Source organism: Oryctolagus cuniculus, chromosome 4, assembly GCF_964237555.1.
Source record: "Oryctolagus cuniculus chromosome 4, mOryCun1.1, whole genome shotgun sequence".
Taxonomy (NCBI): Eukaryota; Metazoa; Chordata; class Mammalia; order Lagomorpha; family Leporidae; genus Oryctolagus; species Oryctolagus cuniculus.
In genome coordinates, this window is record NC_091435.1 from 146,863,911 (window position 1) to 146,883,462 (window position 19,552).

The 19,552-nt window shown below is 57.6% G+C and overlaps 1 protein-coding gene and 1 long non-coding RNA gene across 3 annotated transcripts in view; both read left to right on the forward strand.

Moving 5' to 3' along the window:
* The window catches only part of KY (kyphoscoliosis peptidase), a 46,409-nt gene extending 27,078 nt beyond the window's left edge, over positions 1 to 19,331 (forward strand). For both annotated transcript variants that reach the window (XM_008266211.4, XM_002716316.5), the window contains 5 exons: positions 1,484 to 1,592; positions 2,776 to 2,893; positions 11,278 to 11,466; positions 12,844 to 13,034; positions 15,617 to 19,331. In XM_008266211.4, coding sequence (XP_008264433.2) covers positions 1,484 to 1,592; positions 2,776 to 2,893; positions 11,278 to 11,466; positions 12,844 to 13,034; positions 15,617 to 16,512 — 1,503 coding nt within the window. In that variant the 3' untranslated portion in view covers positions 16,513 to 19,331. The remainder of the gene's footprint in view (positions 1 to 1,483; positions 1,593 to 2,775; positions 2,894 to 11,277; positions 11,467 to 12,843; positions 13,035 to 15,616) is intronic.
* LOC138849389 (uncharacterized) lies at positions 3,244 to 5,965 on the forward strand. Its single transcript, XR_011388197.1, has 2 exons — positions 3,244 to 5,039; positions 5,522 to 5,965. It is a non-coding gene; the product is annotated as an uncharacterized lncRNA (long non-coding RNA).
* Positions 19,332 to 19,552: the final 221 nt, after the last annotated feature.

The following is a 19,552-nucleotide window of genomic DNA, read 5'->3' on the forward strand; positions in this document are numbered from 1 at the left end:
TTGAATGTCCATCGTAGTGCACATGAAGTGGTGTCTCATTTTGGTTTTGATTTGTATTTCCCTCATGACTAATGAAGTTGAGCATTTTTCATGGCTTGTTAGCTATTTGTGTATCTTCTCGCTGGAGAAATGACTATACATGTCATTTGCCCATTTTTAATTGATTGTCTTAAGTTGTAGAAGTTATTTGTATATTCTGAATATGAAACCCTTATCAGTTATAAGATTTGCAGTGTTTTCTCTCATTCTATAAGTTGTCTTTTTTCCTTCTTATCCTTAATATTCTTTCATGCACAGGGATTTTTTATTTTAGTGAACACCACTCTATTTTTTTCTTTTGTTTTCATGCCGTTGGCATCACATCTAAGAATCCATTACCAAAGACAAGGTCGTGAAGATTTTCTCCTGTCTCTCTCTCTCTTTCTCTCTCTCTCTCTCTCTCTCTCTCTCTCTCTCTCTCAGAGGCAGACACACAGAGAGAGTGAGCTTGCAGACACAGAGTGAGCTTCCATCCACTGGTTCACTCCCCAGTGGCCTGTGTGAGGCTAAGCATTGCTGGATCCAGGAGCTAGGAACTCAGTCTAGGTCTCCCATGTAAGTGGCAATAACTCAACTACTGGAGTCATCACCTGCTGCTCCCAGGGTCTGCATTGGCAGGAAGCTGGAACAGGGAGCCAGAGCTAGGACTTGAACCTAGTTACTCAGAATCTGGGACCCAGACATCTTAAATCTGGTGTCTTAATTGCTCAGCTAAACACATGACCCCTGTCCAGGAGTTTCAGCTCCTGTTTGAGTCATTGATCCATTTTGAGTTGATTTTTGTATATAGTATAAGAACAAGGCCCAACTTCCTTCTGCGTGTGGAAATCCAGTTGTTCCAGCATCATTTGTTAGGAAGATCATCCTTTCTCAACGAAGGGACCTGGCACCCTGTCAAACCTCAGTTGGCCACAGTTGTATGGGTTTATTTATGGGCTCCCAGTTCTGTCCCACTGCTCTAGATGATCCTTCTGCAAGTCCTAGACTCTTTTGAAGTGTGAGCCTCTCGCCTTTACTCTCCTTTTCTCAGAATCACTGTGGCAATTCTCAGCCCCTTGCAATTCCATGTGAATTGGAAGTTTGGCTTTTCCAAGCCAACAACAACAAAAGGCTATTGGAGTTTTGAGACAGTCTGAGTTAAATCTGTAAACTGTTTGAGCTAGGACTGGTCATGACTAAGGGCTGCCACAGCCACCCACATGCCCACCCGGCTGGCCCCAGGATGTGCACAGAAAAGTTGTGGGAGCTGTCAGCCCAGGATTCAGAGCGTCAGCACCACCCTCCCTGTCCATCTCCATGGCTTTGCCCTTGGAGCCTCTGTTCCCTGTATCTCTGCTCCAGCTCCTCTGCCTGGAGAAAGAACGGGACTGGCCACCAATGCCTGGTGTGAAGCACCCCCAGTCCTCCCTGGTCCTGATGCCAGTACACCCTTCCTGCTCCCCAGGTGACGGTCAAGAGCGGGCTGGACGAGCTGGTGTGTGACCTGCTGCAGGAGGCCCCCAGCGACCTGGAAAGGGTCCGTGCCATCTGGATCTGGATCTGCCACCACATAGGTAGGCCCTAGCACCCCTCAAACCCACCCCCACAGGCCCTGCTCCCATCTCATCAGCAGGGTGTACCCAGGGAGTCAGAAGGTGGGAGGGACGGGGCTCCCATGTGGCTGAGTGAAGAAAGACTGATGAAAGCAGGGTGACCCTTACTGTGTGCTAACAGTCTCCAGGAAGATCAGCTGGGGGAAGGGGAGGCCTGTGTGGCCCTCTGCTCACGGCCAAGTCCAGGGCTTAGACCTCCTGCCAGGAGCAGTCCTAGCATCCAGGAAGGCCGCTGCATGAAGCCCAGGACCCAGGACCCAGGCCGGAACCCAGGACAGAGAGTCAGTCATCCCCACCCAGGAACCCGTCTCCAGGGTTCTCAGAGCAGCGCAGGGGACCTGCGTCTGTGCAGGTGCCCGTGGCTCCACACAGGACAGCTGGGACCTTCCTGGGTCAAACCGACTGCAGTACAGGCTGCTAAGCAGCTGCTGCCCCTTGCCGAGTCTTGCAAACACAATGAGCGCTGGAGGGGCCAGGTCGTGGGGCGCCCTTCCCGTCCTCTGACCTGAAGCCTTCCCAGCCCGCTCCACCAGGGACACAGTCTACAGCATGTGCTCCTCTGGCACTGGCAGATCAAAAACAGGGGCTCAGGGCTCATCCCTCCAACACTGGCTGGGCCAGAATGCTGCCAGCCCCATGTCGACAGGCACACCCGTGTGCGTGCACACACACACACACGCACATGCACACACACACGGCTCCTTTGGGCCCATAGTGGCCATGCTGACTCAGCCCTGTTCCCCTCACTTACATGCCCTGGTCAGGGGCTTCTCTACCTGGGGTCAAGCCTCACCTGCAGCTCCAGGCACCCCATGGGGCCACGCAAGGCCTCAGATGAGGGGTGTCCCCGATACCCTGCAGGCTATGTGGTGGAGCAAGTGGGCAGTGGCCCCACCCGTGGCGCTGTGTCCTTCCCCTCCCAGCCCCTCCTCACGGGCGTGGGGAACCAAGTGCCCTCCCTTTCGTCACCTCAGAGAAGGTGACAGCTCCCAGATCTGCCTCGGGCTGGGGTTCTGCTTCCATTCCGCCCACCCTGGTCCCAGGTGCCCAGGGTGCAGAGGCAGCGCCCCGGGGAGCCGAGCCTCCTCTGGCCTCCGTGCCAGTCTCAGGCCCTGGGTCCTCATGGCCCCAAATCCCCCTGCAGAGTACGACATGGAGGCCGCCCAGGAGAAGGACCGCCAAGCCTTCAAGCCCACCGACATCCTGCGGACCCAGAAGACCAACTGCGACGGCTACGCCGGTCTCTTCGAGAGAATGTGCAGGTAGGCGAGGCGCAGGGAGAGCGGGAGCCACCCTGCCGTTCCGGCACCCCCTTCCAAAGCAGCAAGTGTCCTGGCCGCACTCCGGCCTCGCTCGGCCTGTACAGACCTTGCCCTGGAATCCGGTGAATCCGGGAAAGGTCAATTTCCCCCTTCTGGCCGCCAGCACCACTACCATCTGTCGGCTTCGCCGTGCATTAGCATAATGGCAGATGAATGCAGAGATAATTTGGTTATAAAAGGCCCTGTCTCTGTCTTCTCTGTCTCTGTGCAGCTGAAGGTTAAGAGAATGGCAGGCCCAGGAGCAGGACAGTGGCTGCCGGTGCCCAGGGACCGGGAAAGGCCATCCTGGGGCTGGCACCGGGCCTCTCCCTGGGGGAGCGGAAGCCCCACCTGCAAGGCCATGCACAGGCTCAGGCTCTGCTTCCAGTGCTCTGGGAGTGAGCACGCAGCCAGGTGGCTGCACTGGGCGACAGCTCTGGCCTGGGTGGGTGAAGCGGCCGTGGCTGATTGCCAGTGTTCCCAAGACAGCCACAAGGGCAAGGGGAGCCCTGTGGACCCCCGCAGTTTCTGGTGCCCCCTCTCTGAAGTCTGCTGAGGTCTCCTGGTGGCCACAGAGAGCCCCCTTCGCAGGGCGGCCAACAGCTGCTGTGCACCTGCAGGCCTCCACCTGGCGCTCTTCTCCGGCCACCAGGGCTGCAGGTGGGAACCCATCACAGCATGCACCACCGACATCCACCTGCAGCCCACAGGCGGGAGCTGTGATGCCTCAGCATTGTGCAGGCGGCCGCAGGCAGCCCTGTTCCTGGCCCGGACGGCATCCCGGCCACCACCATCCACTCCTCCACAGCAGGCCTCTCCGCCCCGCACATTCCCACTCTGCCTCCACACCACACCTGGTATCCCGCCTGCCTTCAGGTCTCGCCAGAGCCTGCATCCTCACCAGCCCCTGGCTCCCCTGGCCCTGGGTTCCCGAACCCCACTAAGGGCTCATCCTGTCCTGAGAAGTCCTCCCACAATGTGACCTCGGCCGAGTGCCCTGCATCCCGGGGCCCCGCCCATCTCCCTGCTCCTGCCAGGCCCCGCCCCCAGCCCTGCCACCTTCTCCTCTCCTGCTGTCCTCAGCTCACCTTGCCTACCAGCTCAGGCGCTGCCTGCTTTCATTTCATAACTGTTTTAAATTTTAAAATACTTGTACGTTGTACATGAGTCATAACAATATTCAAAAGCAAAGACGAGAGAATTGGGTGACTGGGAATCCCAGCGCTGAGCGAATGCTGCTAATACGGTGTCACGTCCTCTCCAGACTTGGCTCTGTGCTTGCAGGCCAGGCACCCTGCTCAGTTCTTCGTGGACGTCTCAACGTCCGCCCATGTCTTTATGTCGTTAGCAGCCCCTCTGCCCGGCTTCTCTACAAGTGCCCATCTCAGCGCCCTCACACCGTAGGCCTGGAATAGCTGTTCCCAGAAAGACTGGCAATGGCAGGGTAGTCCTGGAAGACTTGTATGAAGTGGGCCTTATTCTCTTTGTTATTTATTTAAGAACAGATAGGGAAGGAGAACTCCTATCTGCTGCTTCCCCAAATGCCCCAGGCAGCCAGGCTGGGTCAGACCAATTCCAGGAGCTGGGATCCCAATTCAGGTCCCTCGTGGAGGTGGCAGGAACCCAGTTACCTGAGCCAAAAGCCAGAGCTGGAGACTGAACCCAAGGTACTCCCATGTAAGCTACGCGTGTCTCAACTGTGAGGCCCAAAGCCCGCCCCTTATTGTCGCTTAAATCATGCACGACTCTCAGTCTGTTTTGGGCTCCATTTATGCCTGGGACCTTTCAAACATAATGACTTCCGTGTGAATTTACAAATTTGGAAACACTTTGTTTTTTTTTTTTTTTTTTCTTAAGTAGTAAGATATATTCTGCATGCAGTATGTGCTTTCTAGTATGCTGTAGAAGGAGTGTCAAATTTTTTTAAAGATTTATTTTATTTACTTGAAAGTCAGAGTTACACAGAGAGAGAACAGAGACAGAGAGAGAACGGGGGTGGGGGAGAGGTCTTCCATCTGCTGGTTCACTCCCCAGATGGCCAAAAATGGCAGAAGCTGGGCTAATCGGAAGCCAGGAACCAGGAGCCTCTTCCGTGTCTCCCACACGGGTGCAGGGGCCCAAGCACTTGGGCCATCCTCCACTGCTTTCCCAGGCCATAGCAGAGAGCTGGGTCAGAAGCAGAGCAGCCGGGTCTCGAACCGGCGTCCATATAGGATGCCGGCACTGCAGACGGTGGCTTTACCCGCTATGCCACAGCGCTGGCCCCTTGAAGGAGTGTCAGATTTAAAACCAGGAAGACTTGGGTTCCAGGCTTCACTTCACCACACAATAGTTTTGTTTGTTCTTTGTGGAAAGGCGTTTGACTTCTCAGAGCCTGGATTTTCTCAGCTGCACGTTCGGTACTGAATTGCCTGCTTAGCAAGACTGTGCAGGGCCGGCACTGTGGCTCAATAGGCTAATCCTCCGCCTAGCGGCGCCAGCGCACACCGGGTTCTAGTCCCGGTCGGGGTGCCGGATTCTGTCCCGGTTGCCCCTCTTCCAGGCCAGCTCTCTGCTGTGGCCAGGGAGTGCAGTGGAGGATGGCCCAAGTGCTTGGGCCCTGCAGGAGACCAGGTGAAGCACCTGGCTCCTGCCATTGGATCAGCGCGGTGCGCCGGCCGCGGCAGCCATTGGAGGGTGAACCAACAGCAAAGGAAGACCTTTCTTCTCTGTCTCTCTCTCTCTCTCACTGTCCACTCTGCCTGTAAAAAAAAAAAAAAAAAAGACTGTGCAATGAATGAGAACATGCAGTTCGGGGTTGCACACCGGACCCTGGAGTTGCTGTTGTTAACTTTTCCTGTCTTTTTGAGCATTGGGGATTTTTTTTTTATTCTTTTGCTCTGTGGAGCCTCCCTTCAGACTGCGCCGACCCACACAGACTGAGAAAATTGACACTTGCCTTTAGTGTAGCTGTCAGCTTCCCCGCCTGGTGCAGGTGCCTCACGGTGGCACCGTATTCTGGCCTGCAGCTGATCATTAAAAACCATCCCAGCATTTTGCATCATGTAAGGTTCGTTGCAGCCTGCACAATTCCTCACGCCACCCGGGGTGTGCAGCAACAGCTCACAGTTCCCTGTACCACTTCATCTCATTTAATTTTGCTTTAGAGATCAGTAACCTCCCCTCACCTTAAAATAACTGCCAGAGGTTTAGCAAATTCATTAGCTACTTCCTTAACAATCGAAGACGTGCAATCTGCACTCGCTGATTTATGCCTGCTTCGTTGTCAGGGTGGCCTCTCAGCAAGAGTTGTGCCCACACGGCCATCACTACTTCCTGCCGGCCGGCTCCGCCTCCTCGCTGCAGACTGATTTAATCGAGTCGTTTGGTGGGGAATTCAGGGGTGTTCACGGCATCGCTCGTTCCCTCACTGTCTTCCCCATGTTGCCGATGTGGGGTTTCTGGGAGTGCTGTCGCTCGTAATTGCTGTCCCGCATCTCTGTGATATTCCATCACCAGGTGTTAATGTCCCTCTGCTTGCCTGGGCTGCCCAGAGCCGTCATTCTTTCTGCCCAATTTCCTGGCAGGGGCCAAGCTTTAAATCCCCGCCCCGACTCGGCCTCCAGTCGCTCCCCTCCCCCTGTTCTCATGATGGCGCCACACTGCCAGCCAGCACACTGCTCAGAGACTGTAGACCAAGCCAGGAGCCTCGTCCCGGCCGGGGCTCTGATGCAGAGGGAGCTGGTTGGCCTCAGCTGGTTGTCAGTCGGTTTTCCATGAATGCTGTGCTGTCACAGAGCACGGGCAGGCACCTGCCAGTCAGACGGCCGCTCCCGGTCAGCACGATGTCCCCAGCAGTCCTGAAGCATCGCTTGGTTCCAAGTGCCCCAAAAGGGTAGGGGTGACCAACGAGCCTCCTGGGAGGCACAGATTCTTTGGATGACCTTACATTGTCACCTAATCTGACTTCATCACATGGGCCCCTGAAACCGACATCTGAATGTCCCATCCTCGTTAATAGGAAAGCACTTCAAAAAAGTTGTGGGAAAATGAAATGTAAAGATCAATGTAGGCGTGGGCATTGGTGTAGCGGTTAAGACATTGCTTGGGACACCTGCATTCCACATCAGTGCCCAGATTTGAGACTTAGTCCTGCTCCCGTGTCCAGCTTCCTGCTAATGCACACCCTGGGAGGCAGCTGGTGGATGACTCAAGTGCTTGGGTTCCTGCCACCCGTGTGAGAGACTCAGATTGAGTCCCTGGGCCCCTGGCCCAGTCCAGGCTGTGTACTGGCTTTTGGGGAGTGAACCAACAGATGGGAGTGCTCTCTCTCTCTCTCTCTGCCTCTCAAATGCATTAAAAAAATATCAGTTTCAGTACAAAAACATTTTTGAAACCCATGCATAGTTTTTACATGGCATGGATTTCCACAAACCTAGAAAGCCCTGTCATTTGCCAAAGTGTGGTCTTAGCAACAATGGCTTACTTGGATTTCAATCTGTGTGCCGCCCATATGTTTATACATTGAAACACAAGTCTGGTTCACACAGGGTGCAGCACAGAGACTCCCAGACTGTGCCTGGGCACAATGACATCCTGCTGCTGCCCTGGCCGTGGCTAGCTGTGGGTTCCAGGGCAGAGCAGCCTCTCTCGCCCAACCTCTGACTCCCCACCTGCTGGTGAGGCTGTGTGTGGGGCTTTGGAGTGAGAACAGGTTACTGTTACAAGTTACTGCTTTGTCGGCCGGCACCGCGGCTCACTAGGCTAATCCTCTGCCTAGCGGCGCCGGCACACCAAGTTCTAGTCCCGGTTGGGGCGCCGGATTCTGTCCCGGTTGCCCCTCTTCCAGGCCAGCTCTCTGCTGTGGCCAGGGAGTGCAGTGGAGGATGGCCCAGGTGCTTGGGCCCTGCACCCCATGGGAGACCAGGAAAAGCACCTGGCTCCTGGCTCCTGCCATCGGATCAGCGCGGTGCGCCGGCCGCAGCACGTCAACCGCGGCGGCCATTGGAGGGTGAACCAACGGCAAAGGAAGACCTTTCTCTCTGTCTCTCTCTCTGACTGTCCACTCTGCCTGTCAAAAAAAAAAAAAAGTTACTGCCTTATAATAAAGCTGCTGTGAGAGAAGGGGAAAGGGAGCACCCCACTCTGCAGCAATGTGAAGAGGTCGTGAAATTTACAAGAAGTCAAGCACACGCATTGTGGAAATTGCATCACAGTTTGTCCTGGTGCGCTCTAGAGACCACAAATTTTCAACAATACATACTTCAGTGTCCCTCCTGCAGCTCTGGCTCCCCCTTCTTGCCTCCCCTCACTTGGCTCAGACCCCCAGGGAATGGTGATCTGAGTTGAGAGAACACACTCTGTAATCAGAGCCTGTTGCAAGGTGCACCTGCCTGTGCAGTGGTTCAGCCGCTCACCGGCTGGGTCTTGGCCTGCGCCACGTGCAGGCTCTAGAAGCTCCACACGGCTCCTGTGATGGGGCCTGAACTATCTCAGCTGAAGTCCTGACCTGCTACCTACTTGATGCATAATACTAAGGACGCACCACACCAGCCAGGAACACAGAGATCTTTTTTAGACAATACAGACAATGCGTTTCTGGAAGCACAGCCATTTCAGGGACCCCCAGGGATACCAGGAAATGGAACTGCCTTTACTTGGCTACTAGCCTGTTGGATCCCTCTCCATGTGGCCACGCTGGGTGGCCATGTGGTCCTTTGCAGCCCACAGAGCTTCCCTGGGCCCAGACACCTGCTGGAAGGGGGCTGCAGCTTTCTCCATCCTCTAGGGTGCTCCAGGGAAGCCTGCTCAGGGTGCTCGCATCCATGCTCTCCTTCGTGCCTCGGGATGCAGACAGGCCAGGAGCTGGGTTGGTGGCATTGAGCTGTCAAGACTGTCAGAACTGAAAGTCAAGACTGCAGCCTGCGGCCATCTGGTGGATCTCCAAGGCTGCTATTTGGGGCTCTCAGACAGCTGGTCAGGGTCTTCGGGAGACCTGGGAGATGGCTCTGGCCTCAGCCTCTGCAGTGCTCCTGCCAGCAAAGCCCATTCTTCCTCCTATGGCTTCCCGGGGCTTTGCATGTCCACTGGCATTTTAGTGATGGCTCACGTGTCCAGTCCCCTTCCTAGCAGGAGCACACCTGCAGTGGCCACTGCGCCCTGCTTCCGGAAGAGGAGGCTGTATTTCGGCGTTGTCCTGGTCCACAGGGCATACAATCAGTGATCTGTTGATGACATGCAACAGCCGTGGGTCATCCTGCCCAGGAACCAGTGGCTGGACACGAAACTCCTACTCCTGCAGCCATTGTTGACACGTGCGCCTCTCTTCCTCTTGCCCGGGCATCGTGCATTATTAACACCTAACTCTTGGCATTCTGACTTCCTTTGTCTCAGTCATCTTGCACATGGCTGCCTGGTAACGAAAGATGCTTGGTCCCAGGTCAAGCAGGACGTCAGCTTCATCCTCTGTGGGTCCAGAGCATTCCCATGGCTCTCACAGCTTCTCCTCTACCTGACACAGGTGAAACAGCGCCCAGACAGCATTCAACACCACGCGTCCTCTGCTCCCATGAGCCCGGCTAAGTCGCTCTGCAGGCGACAGTCAGAGCTGAGGGCTGAGCGCTAGTGTTCTGGCTCAGCCCAGGGCCTGCCCGCTGCAGCTCAGAGCAGGCCAAGGGCACACGCCTGCCACTCACTCCTTCCTCCTCCAGCCCTATCCAGGGTTGGGAGGATGCTCTCCTAGCTGCTCCCAACTTGGTTCTTCAGATCTTACCTCCGCTTCACTCCTCAGTGGGAAGGCGCCACCCTGGCTGGGACATGGCTTCTCCCAGAAGGGCGCTGAGACCGAGCTTGTGTGGGCACCACTGCCCGATCCAGTGCCCGCTCCAGTTCACCGTCACACCTGGAGGCCCGGCGAATGCTCAGTGCTTCCTTCCCTTGCTTGATCCAGAGCAGAGAACCAGTGGCAGGGGCCGTGTGCCCAGACACCCTCGGCTATGCTGGGTCGGTCCGCCTCAGTGCAGAACGAGGCGTTCTCCAAATACTGAGATTCCCCGGGCTCCCGTCACCCCTCAGACTGGAAATTCATATGCATGATATTCTGGGCAGAAATGGAAAAGAATTCACTGAAGAATATAATGTTAAGTAGTAGTTATGGATTTTTCCAATCCTAAAACTCATAACCTTTATGAAAAATTATGAAAATAGAGGGTTTAAAGAAGAAACTTTAAGTCACCCAAATCCCATTCCCAGTGGGTGGCCTTTGTGCTGTGTCCCTCCCCCAACCCTGGATGCAAAAAAAATTGAAAATCATGCATAAAAGTGATTTTCAAAAGTTCGCAGAGGGGCGGGGTGTCTAGCCTTGTAGCTAGGATACCAGTTAAGATTCCCACACACCACAGGGGAGAGCTTGGGTTTGAATGTTGGCTCTGCTCCTGGTCCAGCTTCCTGCTGATGCTCACCCCGGGAGGCAGCAGTGACGGCTCAAAGTCCTTGGATTCCTGCCAGCCCTGTGGAGACCTGTACAGAGATGGCGCTTCACGGTGGCCAAAGGATGAGGTTGCGCTGGGGGTGTGGTGGGGAGTCCCAGCCTGGCTGCTCTTGGTTTCCAAAAGATGGGGTGACTTCAGCCCCACTCCCCCCAGCCTGCAACAGGAGCCCCAGCCCCTGCTGCTGTCCTGGCCGTGATGCAGCTCCTGATGGTGCCTTGGTTCCCGGTCAGAGATAGCTTTATTGTTTCACTCATTGTCAAAGGAATCTGCATTCAGTGTAGAAAGAAAGCAAAAAGAAAAAGAAAAAGGAAGAAGTCAGCCTTAGCTTACAACTAGATACAAATGCTGTTAATGTTCGGGTGTGTGCTGTTCTGAGCTAGTACTTCAGCGCGTCTGTGTGCATATGCGTGCACAGGTGGAGTTTTTATTATAATGACTAATAAACCTTCTCCATCCTCAAAAAAAAAGTTCCCAGCTCCTGGCTTTGACCTTGGTCCAGCCTCAGCTATTTCAGGCATTTGGGGAGTGGAGCAATGAATGGGAGCTCTCTGTGTGTGTGTGTCTGTTGTGTGTCTGTCTGTCTGTCTCTCCCTGCCTCTCAAATAAATGATAGATTCTTTTCTTTTAGGTTCATGCAAGTATGTACTATGAAAATGATGTGCATGGAATTCAAAATTTTTTGCACCAAAATAAACTTACCTTTTAGTTCTGTTTTCCTATGAGCTTTGGGAATGCCCTCATGTATATGTGAGGATATGAGAGGCAGCAGGAAGGAGAGCCAGGAAGAACTAACAGATGGCAGCATGCCAGGGCCTGGGGCTGCGGGAGACTCAGGGGTGGGGGCAGCTCCTTCTCAGCCCCCTGTCCCACCCCCAGGATCGCTGGCGTGCAGTGCATGACCGTGCCCGGCTACTCCAAGGGCTTCGGCTACCAGACCGGGCAGAGCTTCTCCGGGGAGTTTGATCACGCCTGGAATGCTGTGTACCTGGAAGGGAGGTGGCACCTGCTGGACAGCACCTGGGGCAGCGGCCTGGTGGACACCACCACCTCCAAGTTTACCTTCCTGTAAGTATGAGTCTCCGTGCTGCTGAGTGGTCTGGTTGGAGGGCCTGCGGAGGGCTGAGGCTGAAGGAGGCAGCAGGTGGAGAGGCCCAGGTGAGTGGCCTGGATGCGCTGCGGGCTGTGCGCGCCCTGCCCCAGGCTCTGCCATGAGCCAGCTTCAGGCCAGCTGCAGAGCCCGGGCCTCTCGGTCACCTTCCCTTCCACTGATTGACTCTTCCTCCAACTCCCCGCCCCTCCCTCCACCAAAGCACCAAGTATCCCCAGCTCTGCCCACAGGCCACACATGAGGGAAGGCAGGAGGTGGCAGGAGCCTGAGCCGCAGACAGACATGGGAAAGGGGGGCGGGGAGGGGTGGTGCAGCCCCCAGCAAGTCGCTTTAGATGTCATGCGCTCCCTTCGGGCTGCAGCCCGTTCACTGTCTCCCTAGGCAAGGACTCTAGAATTTTCTCCTACTACTTCCTTCCCTGTGGTCTGAGCGGGAGCCCATGCGACTCTGAGGAAGGGGCTGGTTTGTGGGCAGTGTGTTGCTGGTGGTGCAGAGTCCCTGGGAGCCACAAGCCCCAGTCAGGCAGGCTGGCAGAGCCACAGGCCACCAAGGCATCTCTGTCCCCTGGGCTCCGCCAGCCCTGCTCTGCCTAGCGCCACGCATAACGCTCTGGGTGGATCGGGATGTCTACCAGCTGCTCAGATTCCTTTTTATCCAGAGAACCGGGTTCCTTCTCTGGAAATTTTGCAGGTAGCAAAATTGTGCAAGTACAAGCCTCACATGCACACACCCTACTCTCGGCTGGGTGTGTGTGTGTGTGTATGTGTGCTCACACACACCTGATTCTCTGAAGTCGGCTCCCCACGGGCCGAGCCAAGTCCCCTCTGCCTCAGGACCTCAGTCTTCTCTGAACCCCATCACTCACCTCCAGAGATCCAGCTCTGGGCTGGACCCCAGGGAGCAGGCCCACCCCGCAGAGCTGCCCAGGCACAGAGGGATGGGGGTGGGTGGAGGTGGCGAATTCTGATACTCTGCCTCCCTGCCGGTCCACAATTCCACTGCCGGGCCCCTGGCCTGCAGGTGACACTGCTGCTCCCTGCAGAGCTCTGCCTCTTCTCTTGGGGACACCCAAGGCTGCTCAGAGCAGGCCACAGTCTTGAGCCAGGAGCCTCTCAGGAAGAGCCCTGAGACGTGCTGCAGCTCCCGTATCTGGAAGCAACCGCTGAGAACCCAGCACTAGAGACAGCACCTGCTCATATGCGGGTATCAGCAGGAACCCTCAGCCAGAGCGAGCCCCAAGGATGCCCCTATGAGCCCTGCCCACCCCACCCCCACCCCCGCACACCTGCCGCAGAGCTGGGTCACGGCCGCTGACCGCCTTGTCCTCCGCTCAGCTACAACGAGTTCTACTTCCTCACCCATCCCGCACTGTTCATTGAGGACCACTTCCCAGACAACAAGAACTGGCAGCTGCTGAAGCCCCCCCAGTCCCTGCGGCAGTTCGAGAACAACATGTACCACAAGAGCGAGTTCTACAACAAGGGCATGCTCAGCGCCCACCCGGACACCGCCGTCATCAGAACAGGTAACCGCGGGGCGGGCGGCCCCCCGAAAGCCCAGGGAACCCTGGCAGGACAAGCCCGTCATGCCTGCATCAGCCATGCAGGGGGTGTGTCAGGAGGGGCAGGTGCTGCCTGGGGGCCTGCAGCCCGGCCTCTTACTGGAGCCCCGCAGGTGGGTCACTCTCACACCGCACAGGCAGTGCCGGCCCCGCCCACACACAGCCTCCAGGCTCGGGGACCCACCGGAAGTTGTGGCCTGCTGTGGTCTCCCACATTCATGGTGAGGACAGTGTGGGCCCTGCAGACCCAGGGTCTCACCAGCAAGGGGTCTTTTAGGTAGGGGCTGCCAGGATCGAGTCGAGGAGTGAGTAGCCAGTCCAGCATGTTCTAAGTAGCAGGAGGACAGGGGAGTTGAGGACACAGGCAGCCTAGATGGGGGCTCCAGCAGCCTCGGGAGGGCAGGAGGCAGTCTGTTCCAGCCACATCCATGGAGCTGAGCCTAGCTATCTCTGACTGGCCCGGGCTGGTGTTTGCTGCCACTCCCGCCCGTGCTGCGTGGCTCCAGGGTCCCAGGTCCGACACTGTGGCCAGAGGTCTCACAGAGGAGCTTTCTCCAGCAGATCCTCTGTGAGTGCCAGCACCCGTCCCAAGGCTGGGCCGGCAGCCTGGGCACACTGCAGGGCTCAGAGAGGCGGGCGGGAGCTTCGCACCTGCCCCAGGGAGCCCCGTGTGAACAGGCAGCCTGAGCTCGAATTGGCAATAAGCACTGGGTGGCCTGGGAGTGGCCCATATTCGTACTTGTGTGGTCCCTGCCACCCCACAGCATTTCCCTACTCACTTGCTGAGCTCTTTCCTGTGATGGCAGAACAAGAGGGGGGAGAGGGAGGTGGGAAGGAATGGGGGAGAGAGAGTGAGAGAATCTCCCATCTGCTGGTTCAAGCCCCTAAATGGCTGCAGCAGCCAGGGCTAGGCCAGGATGAAGCCAGGAGCCAGGAGTTTCTTCCGGGTCTCCCACGTGGGTGCAGGGGTCCAAGGACTTGGGCCATCCTCTGCTGCTTTCTCAGGTACATTAGCAGGGAGCTGGATCAGAAGTGGAGCAGCTGGGACTCAAACCAGTGCATTGTATTAGATGTGTGCATTCCAGGCAGCGGCTTAACCTGCTGCACAACACCACTGCCCCCCACGTACACACACTCTAAAGCTACCAAAGCCCGGCAGTCGCTGCTGTGAGCTGACTTGGTGTGAATCCCTCACTTTGAGAACCACATCTCAGAGCCCGTCACGTCCGTCGTGGCCCGTCGGCCCGTGGGGAAGGAACAACCGGGCCTGCGGCATCTAACTGAAGCTGCTGAGTTGAGTTTGCCTTTTCAAGAGGCCTGAAAATGTAAACACCAGATTTCTTAATTTACAGTAATCTAAAACTTTATCCATATGCATGGTACACACTCGTATTGCGAGAATCTGTCTGGGTAGCAAGGGACGTTAAGAGTGGGGATGGGGGAGAAGGAAGGGAAAGAGGAAAACCACTGGGGGTGGAAAAGGACCTGGGGAGGGGGCGATGGAGCCCCTGAGTGCAGGGACAGTGAGCAAAGGTGGGAGGCAGCGAGGGTGGAGGAGGTCGTGGCCCCTGCAAAGGGATGGGCCGGGGGAGGGGCCGCGAGCCTTGCTATCAAGTCTTCCAGTCATCCTCTCACCTCTGTGCCCGGCACCACGGGCAGGCCCTGGGGTGTGGCAGGGCTGAGGGGGCAGGCCTCTCCCTGCTATGAGCCCACAGCCCAGCAGTGCTCAGAAATGCTCACTTGATCAATTACAGCCAGGACAGGAGAGAGCCTCCAGGGCTCAGCCTCACCTGAGGGTTGGCACATTGGGGTGAGGACTCTCCCAGGTTGCCAGGGAGCAGCGGGTTGGAGGAGCCTTGGGCGTGAAAGTGTGGCCTTGGAGGAGCTGAAAGACCCCCCCAGAAGGAGGTCCCTGATGCTGGCGGGCGGGAGGGGCCAGCCAACCTCCGCGTACCCCCACGGGCAGAGGTGAGCGTTGTGGGAGGACGCAAGGTGGAGCAGGGCAGGGGCCAGGGCCAGTGGCGTAGCAGAGGACGGGAGGTGAGAGCCGACTTTCAGCCAGGAGGGGATATGCAGTCTGCTGGTGCCAGCCACACCCCGTGGGGCTGCCCCATGGAGTGGCGCAGACAGTGGAGAAAGCATAGACAAAGGAGACAGCACTAAGTGTTAAAGGGAAGGGAAGGTCAGCCGGGGGTCGGCGGGGTGGGAGGAGCGGGCTTGCAGGAGGCGCAGCCAGCATCCGGGTCCTCCGAGGCCCGAGAGCGTGTTTCTAGGAAGTCACGACGATTTGGGGGTGGGCAGAGGCCAGGTCCAGCTAGCACATGGGGAGAGGGGCAGGGGGGCAGCGGGGAGGCGTTGGCGGTGTCTGCACGGGCAGGCAGGGAAAGCTGCCAGGAGGGAGGAGCCTGCGGACGAGGCCCGGGGGTGGGAGCCGGCGGCAAGGCTGTTCCTCCTGGGAGCCAGCTGTCCGTCACACCCTGACTGGCCTGTGGGCCAGAGCTGGACCCTTCTCATCACCCCACCCCTCCCCCACTTCCTGTCCACAGTGAACGGGAAGGCCACGATCACCATCGAGAGCTGCGCCCCGAAGCTGTTCATGTTCATGCTCAACGGCAAGCAGGAGCACGGGCTGCTGAGCCTCAGGCAGAGCGGGATGAAGCTCGAGGTGTTCCCCCCCACCACGGGCTCCCACAAGCTGCAAATCTTCGCCAAAGGCGACTCGGACATCTACAGCTCGGTGCTGGAGTACACGCTCCAGTGCAGCCACGTGGACCTGGGCGTCCGGCTGCCGGCCGAGCTGCACCAGCCCGTGGGCCCCAGCTGGTTCTCGGAGCAGATGGGCATCGTGAAGCCATCCCACCCCGACCCCATCATCCACACCCGCGACGGGCGCTGCTCCGTCAGCTTCGGCGTGGACGAGGGCATCAGCGTCCTGGCCTCGCTGCACGGCGACGACGGCCCCATCACCGAGGAGATGCAGCGACGCTACATCTTCCAGCTGCACCGGGAGAAGCGGACGGAGCTGAAGGTCCAGCTACCCCACGCCGGCAAGTTCGCCCTCAAGATCTTCGTCAAGAAGAGGCAGGAGACGGGCAACTACGTCTTTGTCTTCAATTACCTCCTGTGCTGCACCAACACCAAGGTGAACTGGCCCGTGTTCCCCGAGAGCTTCGGCAACTGGGGGCAGGACAATGAGCTGCTGGAGCCCCTGTCGGGCGTGCTGCCTGCCAACCGCAACGTCCCCTTCAAACTGAAGCTGCACGGCGTCGCCAAAGCGCTGGTAAAGGGGCAGGACACGTGGCCGCTGACCCTGAGCCACGAGGGCTACTGGGAGGGCAGCTGCAACACGGCCGGCTGCCAGGAAGTGTACGTCATGGTGCTGGAGAACGCCAACCACAACTTCTACTCCTACATCCTCAAGTACCGAGTGAACGCCCAGTGAGGGCCAGGGCTGCACCCCCACCCCACCTCGCCCGCCCTGGGGGCCAAGGCCAGTGCGGGCTGGGGGGAGGCCCCCAGGGACGTGCACAGAGCCCTGGACGCCACCGAGTCTGCATGAAATCACTTCCAGGCCTCTGCCTCGGTCTCCCTGCTCCGCCGCGGGCGCTGAGGTGTTTGCCGTGGCTGTGATGGGACAGAGGCAAAGGCCCTTTAGAGAAAAAGGTGCTATGTAAATCCAAGGTGTCGTAAACTGTACCCCAGCGCCAGCTGCGCGCCTTCTCCCAGCCCTTCCTGCTGCCGCTGCCCCAGGGCGGACACGGGAAAGCAGGGGCCAGCTGAACACTGCCCACGGAGGAGGGTGTTCAAGGGCTCCCGGCCAGCCCGCAGAAGGATGTGTTGGCTGGGCCGCGCCGTCCTTGAATTGCAGCGCCCCCTTCAGGTAGCCCCGCTGCATTGCTAGTCCACTGCTCTGCTCTGGGCCAGTGCAGAATTAGGCGAGTCTCCCAGCCCTGACCGCTGCTTCCGTAGCCGCCTCCTGCTTTCCAAGGGCCCTGGAGGGAAGAAGGCATGGTTGGGGAGGAAGCCGGCCCGCCCACCGCTGGCTGGAGGCCGAGCTCCTCTGCCGTCGCTAAGCGGAGCCGCAAATGTGGCAAGCCGAACTTTGCCAAAAGCGCCCGTGCCCGCTCCCGGGTGTAGAGGACGACCTCAGAGTCGGAGACCTTCGCAGGCCGCGGGTTGGTGTTCACCCCAGGCTCTCGGGGCATCAGAGGCCCTGCCAGGCCTGCCTGCAGGGAGCCTGGCTGCTACCCCTGATAGAGACCCAGGTGGGGAGCCTATATGAGGCGGGGCCACAGCCACACAGGGCCCCCTCGCGTCTGACGGGCTCTGATGCTCCCTGGAAGCCGGCCGGCAAAGCCAGTCTGGGCCCCACCATATGCCCGGTGCCTGAGGAAACGCCTTTCCCCTTCCTCTCCTCTAAGGAGGGAGCCATCCCTCAGGGACAGCTCAGGGCCCCCTGGCTTGCCTGGCCCTTCGATGCACTTTACACTGGTGTTGCCATGGCAACAGTGGCCAGGCTCAGACGGGACAAGGAGGGGAGTGGGCTGGGAGGCTCACCCTGCACACAGAGCTGTCCCCAGTGGCCCCTGCCTGTCCCTGGGAACCAGTACTGCCTCTTGGGCCACCGTGCCTCCTGCCCAAGCCTCAGATATAGCCTATCCACCTCTGGGTCAGAAGCTGCCCTGACCTCTGCCTGGCGCCCTCTGTCCAGCTCGGCCACCCAGTACCGTGGCACTTCACACCTGCAGGCGTGACCACCTCAGGGAAACGAGCAGCTGGGTCTCATCACACTAGTAAGTGCCTTCCGTGACTCCTGTGCTCCTGGGCCCGGCACTGGCTGCCATGGCCAGGCCCACCAAAGACAACGTACATCTTTTAAAGGACAGTCTAATTCAACAGAATGTGACAGCGTGCAGAGGATGCCACCAGGCAAAACAGGAGCTGTGGCCAGCACCAGAGAGGGAGACTCAATCTCAAAACACCCTCAGGGTGTCCACAGCCCCTCCCACCCCCTTGAACCAGGCACCCCCTTTGTAGGCGAGGTCGGAAAACCACCGGCCTTTCTTCCCACTGGCGCAGAAATACATGAAATGAAGTCCGGTCTTCATGCATTTCTTCACGCAGGCTGCTCTGGGTGGAAATTCGGGATTGCATCCTCCAGGTTTGCACGCAAAGCCGCCTCTTTGTTTCCTGGGCCACCGCGTCCCAGGAGCAGGTGGAATGGCATGGGCGACCCCTGGTGGCCAATGTGAGGAGCTGCCGGCGCTGCAAATCTGAAGGCTGGCGCTTGTCACCCCCGGTGCTTTTTCATGCAAAACTTGAGATGTTTATGTTAAAAATCACTGGGTGCTTTCTCGTGGCTTTCCAGCACTTCCTCATGTGTACCCAGAGCACATCTTCATCACACACAAGCTGCGAGGAGGCCCTGGGAGCTGCCTGGCGCTTAAGGAGATGTGAAATGAGGTGGGGGAGTAGAAGTGTTTTGCCCAGAAATCCCTTGTTGCAATGGAACCACCAGACACAGGGCTGCACGGGGCAGCTTTGACCACACTCATCACCGTGCCAGTGAAGGATTGGAACCTTGAGCTCAGGGAGCTTGTGCCAATAGGCCGCAGGATGGCAGCCCCCGGGGCTGGAGGTAGGGGGTGCCCAGCACAGGGCAGGGGGCTAGGGAGGGAGGCGGCAGAGAGCAACCACAAGTGCAGCACACTCGTTCCCAGCTTGCTGCAGAAGTGCCGCCAGCACCGCTGGACTCTGCTTTCAGCCCGATTGCCATCTTCGTGCATCCCCATAGGACAAGCTCCGCCCTGCCTACCAAGAGGAAAGAGCAAGTTCAGGTTCACTGAAGCTTGCAGGCTTGAGCAGAGAACTAGTTCCTGTGGTTAAGCAAGAGAGGGACGCATGGCCAAGAAAGTTTGTGAAATCCTTGAAGGACTTGAGCAGTGGAAAGGTTTTCCCAGTGGTCTGGCGACTCCAGCACCTCGCTCTGAGGTTGTCTCCCAGTCCGTCCGTTCCTGAGGTGCCAGGTTAGCCCACAGCACACACAGGGCTAGCAGCATTGCCATCGGCAAGGTTTTCAAAGGTGGTGTGCGGTGGCCGATGCTCGCATTTCCTTTGGAACAAGTAGCTGGGACTGCTGGAGAGCGATCCCTTCTCGTCGCATTTGCCTTGAGTCGTGTGCACTGGTGGCTGCGCAGGGTGCCTTCGCCACATTGTTGCTTGTGTTGCTTCTCAATAAAATTTATATTCATTTTTATCCAACAATGTAATTATCGATCCGTTCTTATCGCTGCTCTCACAGGGTGAAAAACACACACACACACACACTTTCATGTTCAAAGGGAGCCCTGGAAACAAAAATCGATGTCCCAGGCATCTGCACGTGATGGTGAGATGCAAATGTACTGTCAAGCAAAGAGCTATTTCACATTAAAGCGAACATAATTAGGTTAGCGCCAGCCCCTCGACGGCTCACAAGCCTT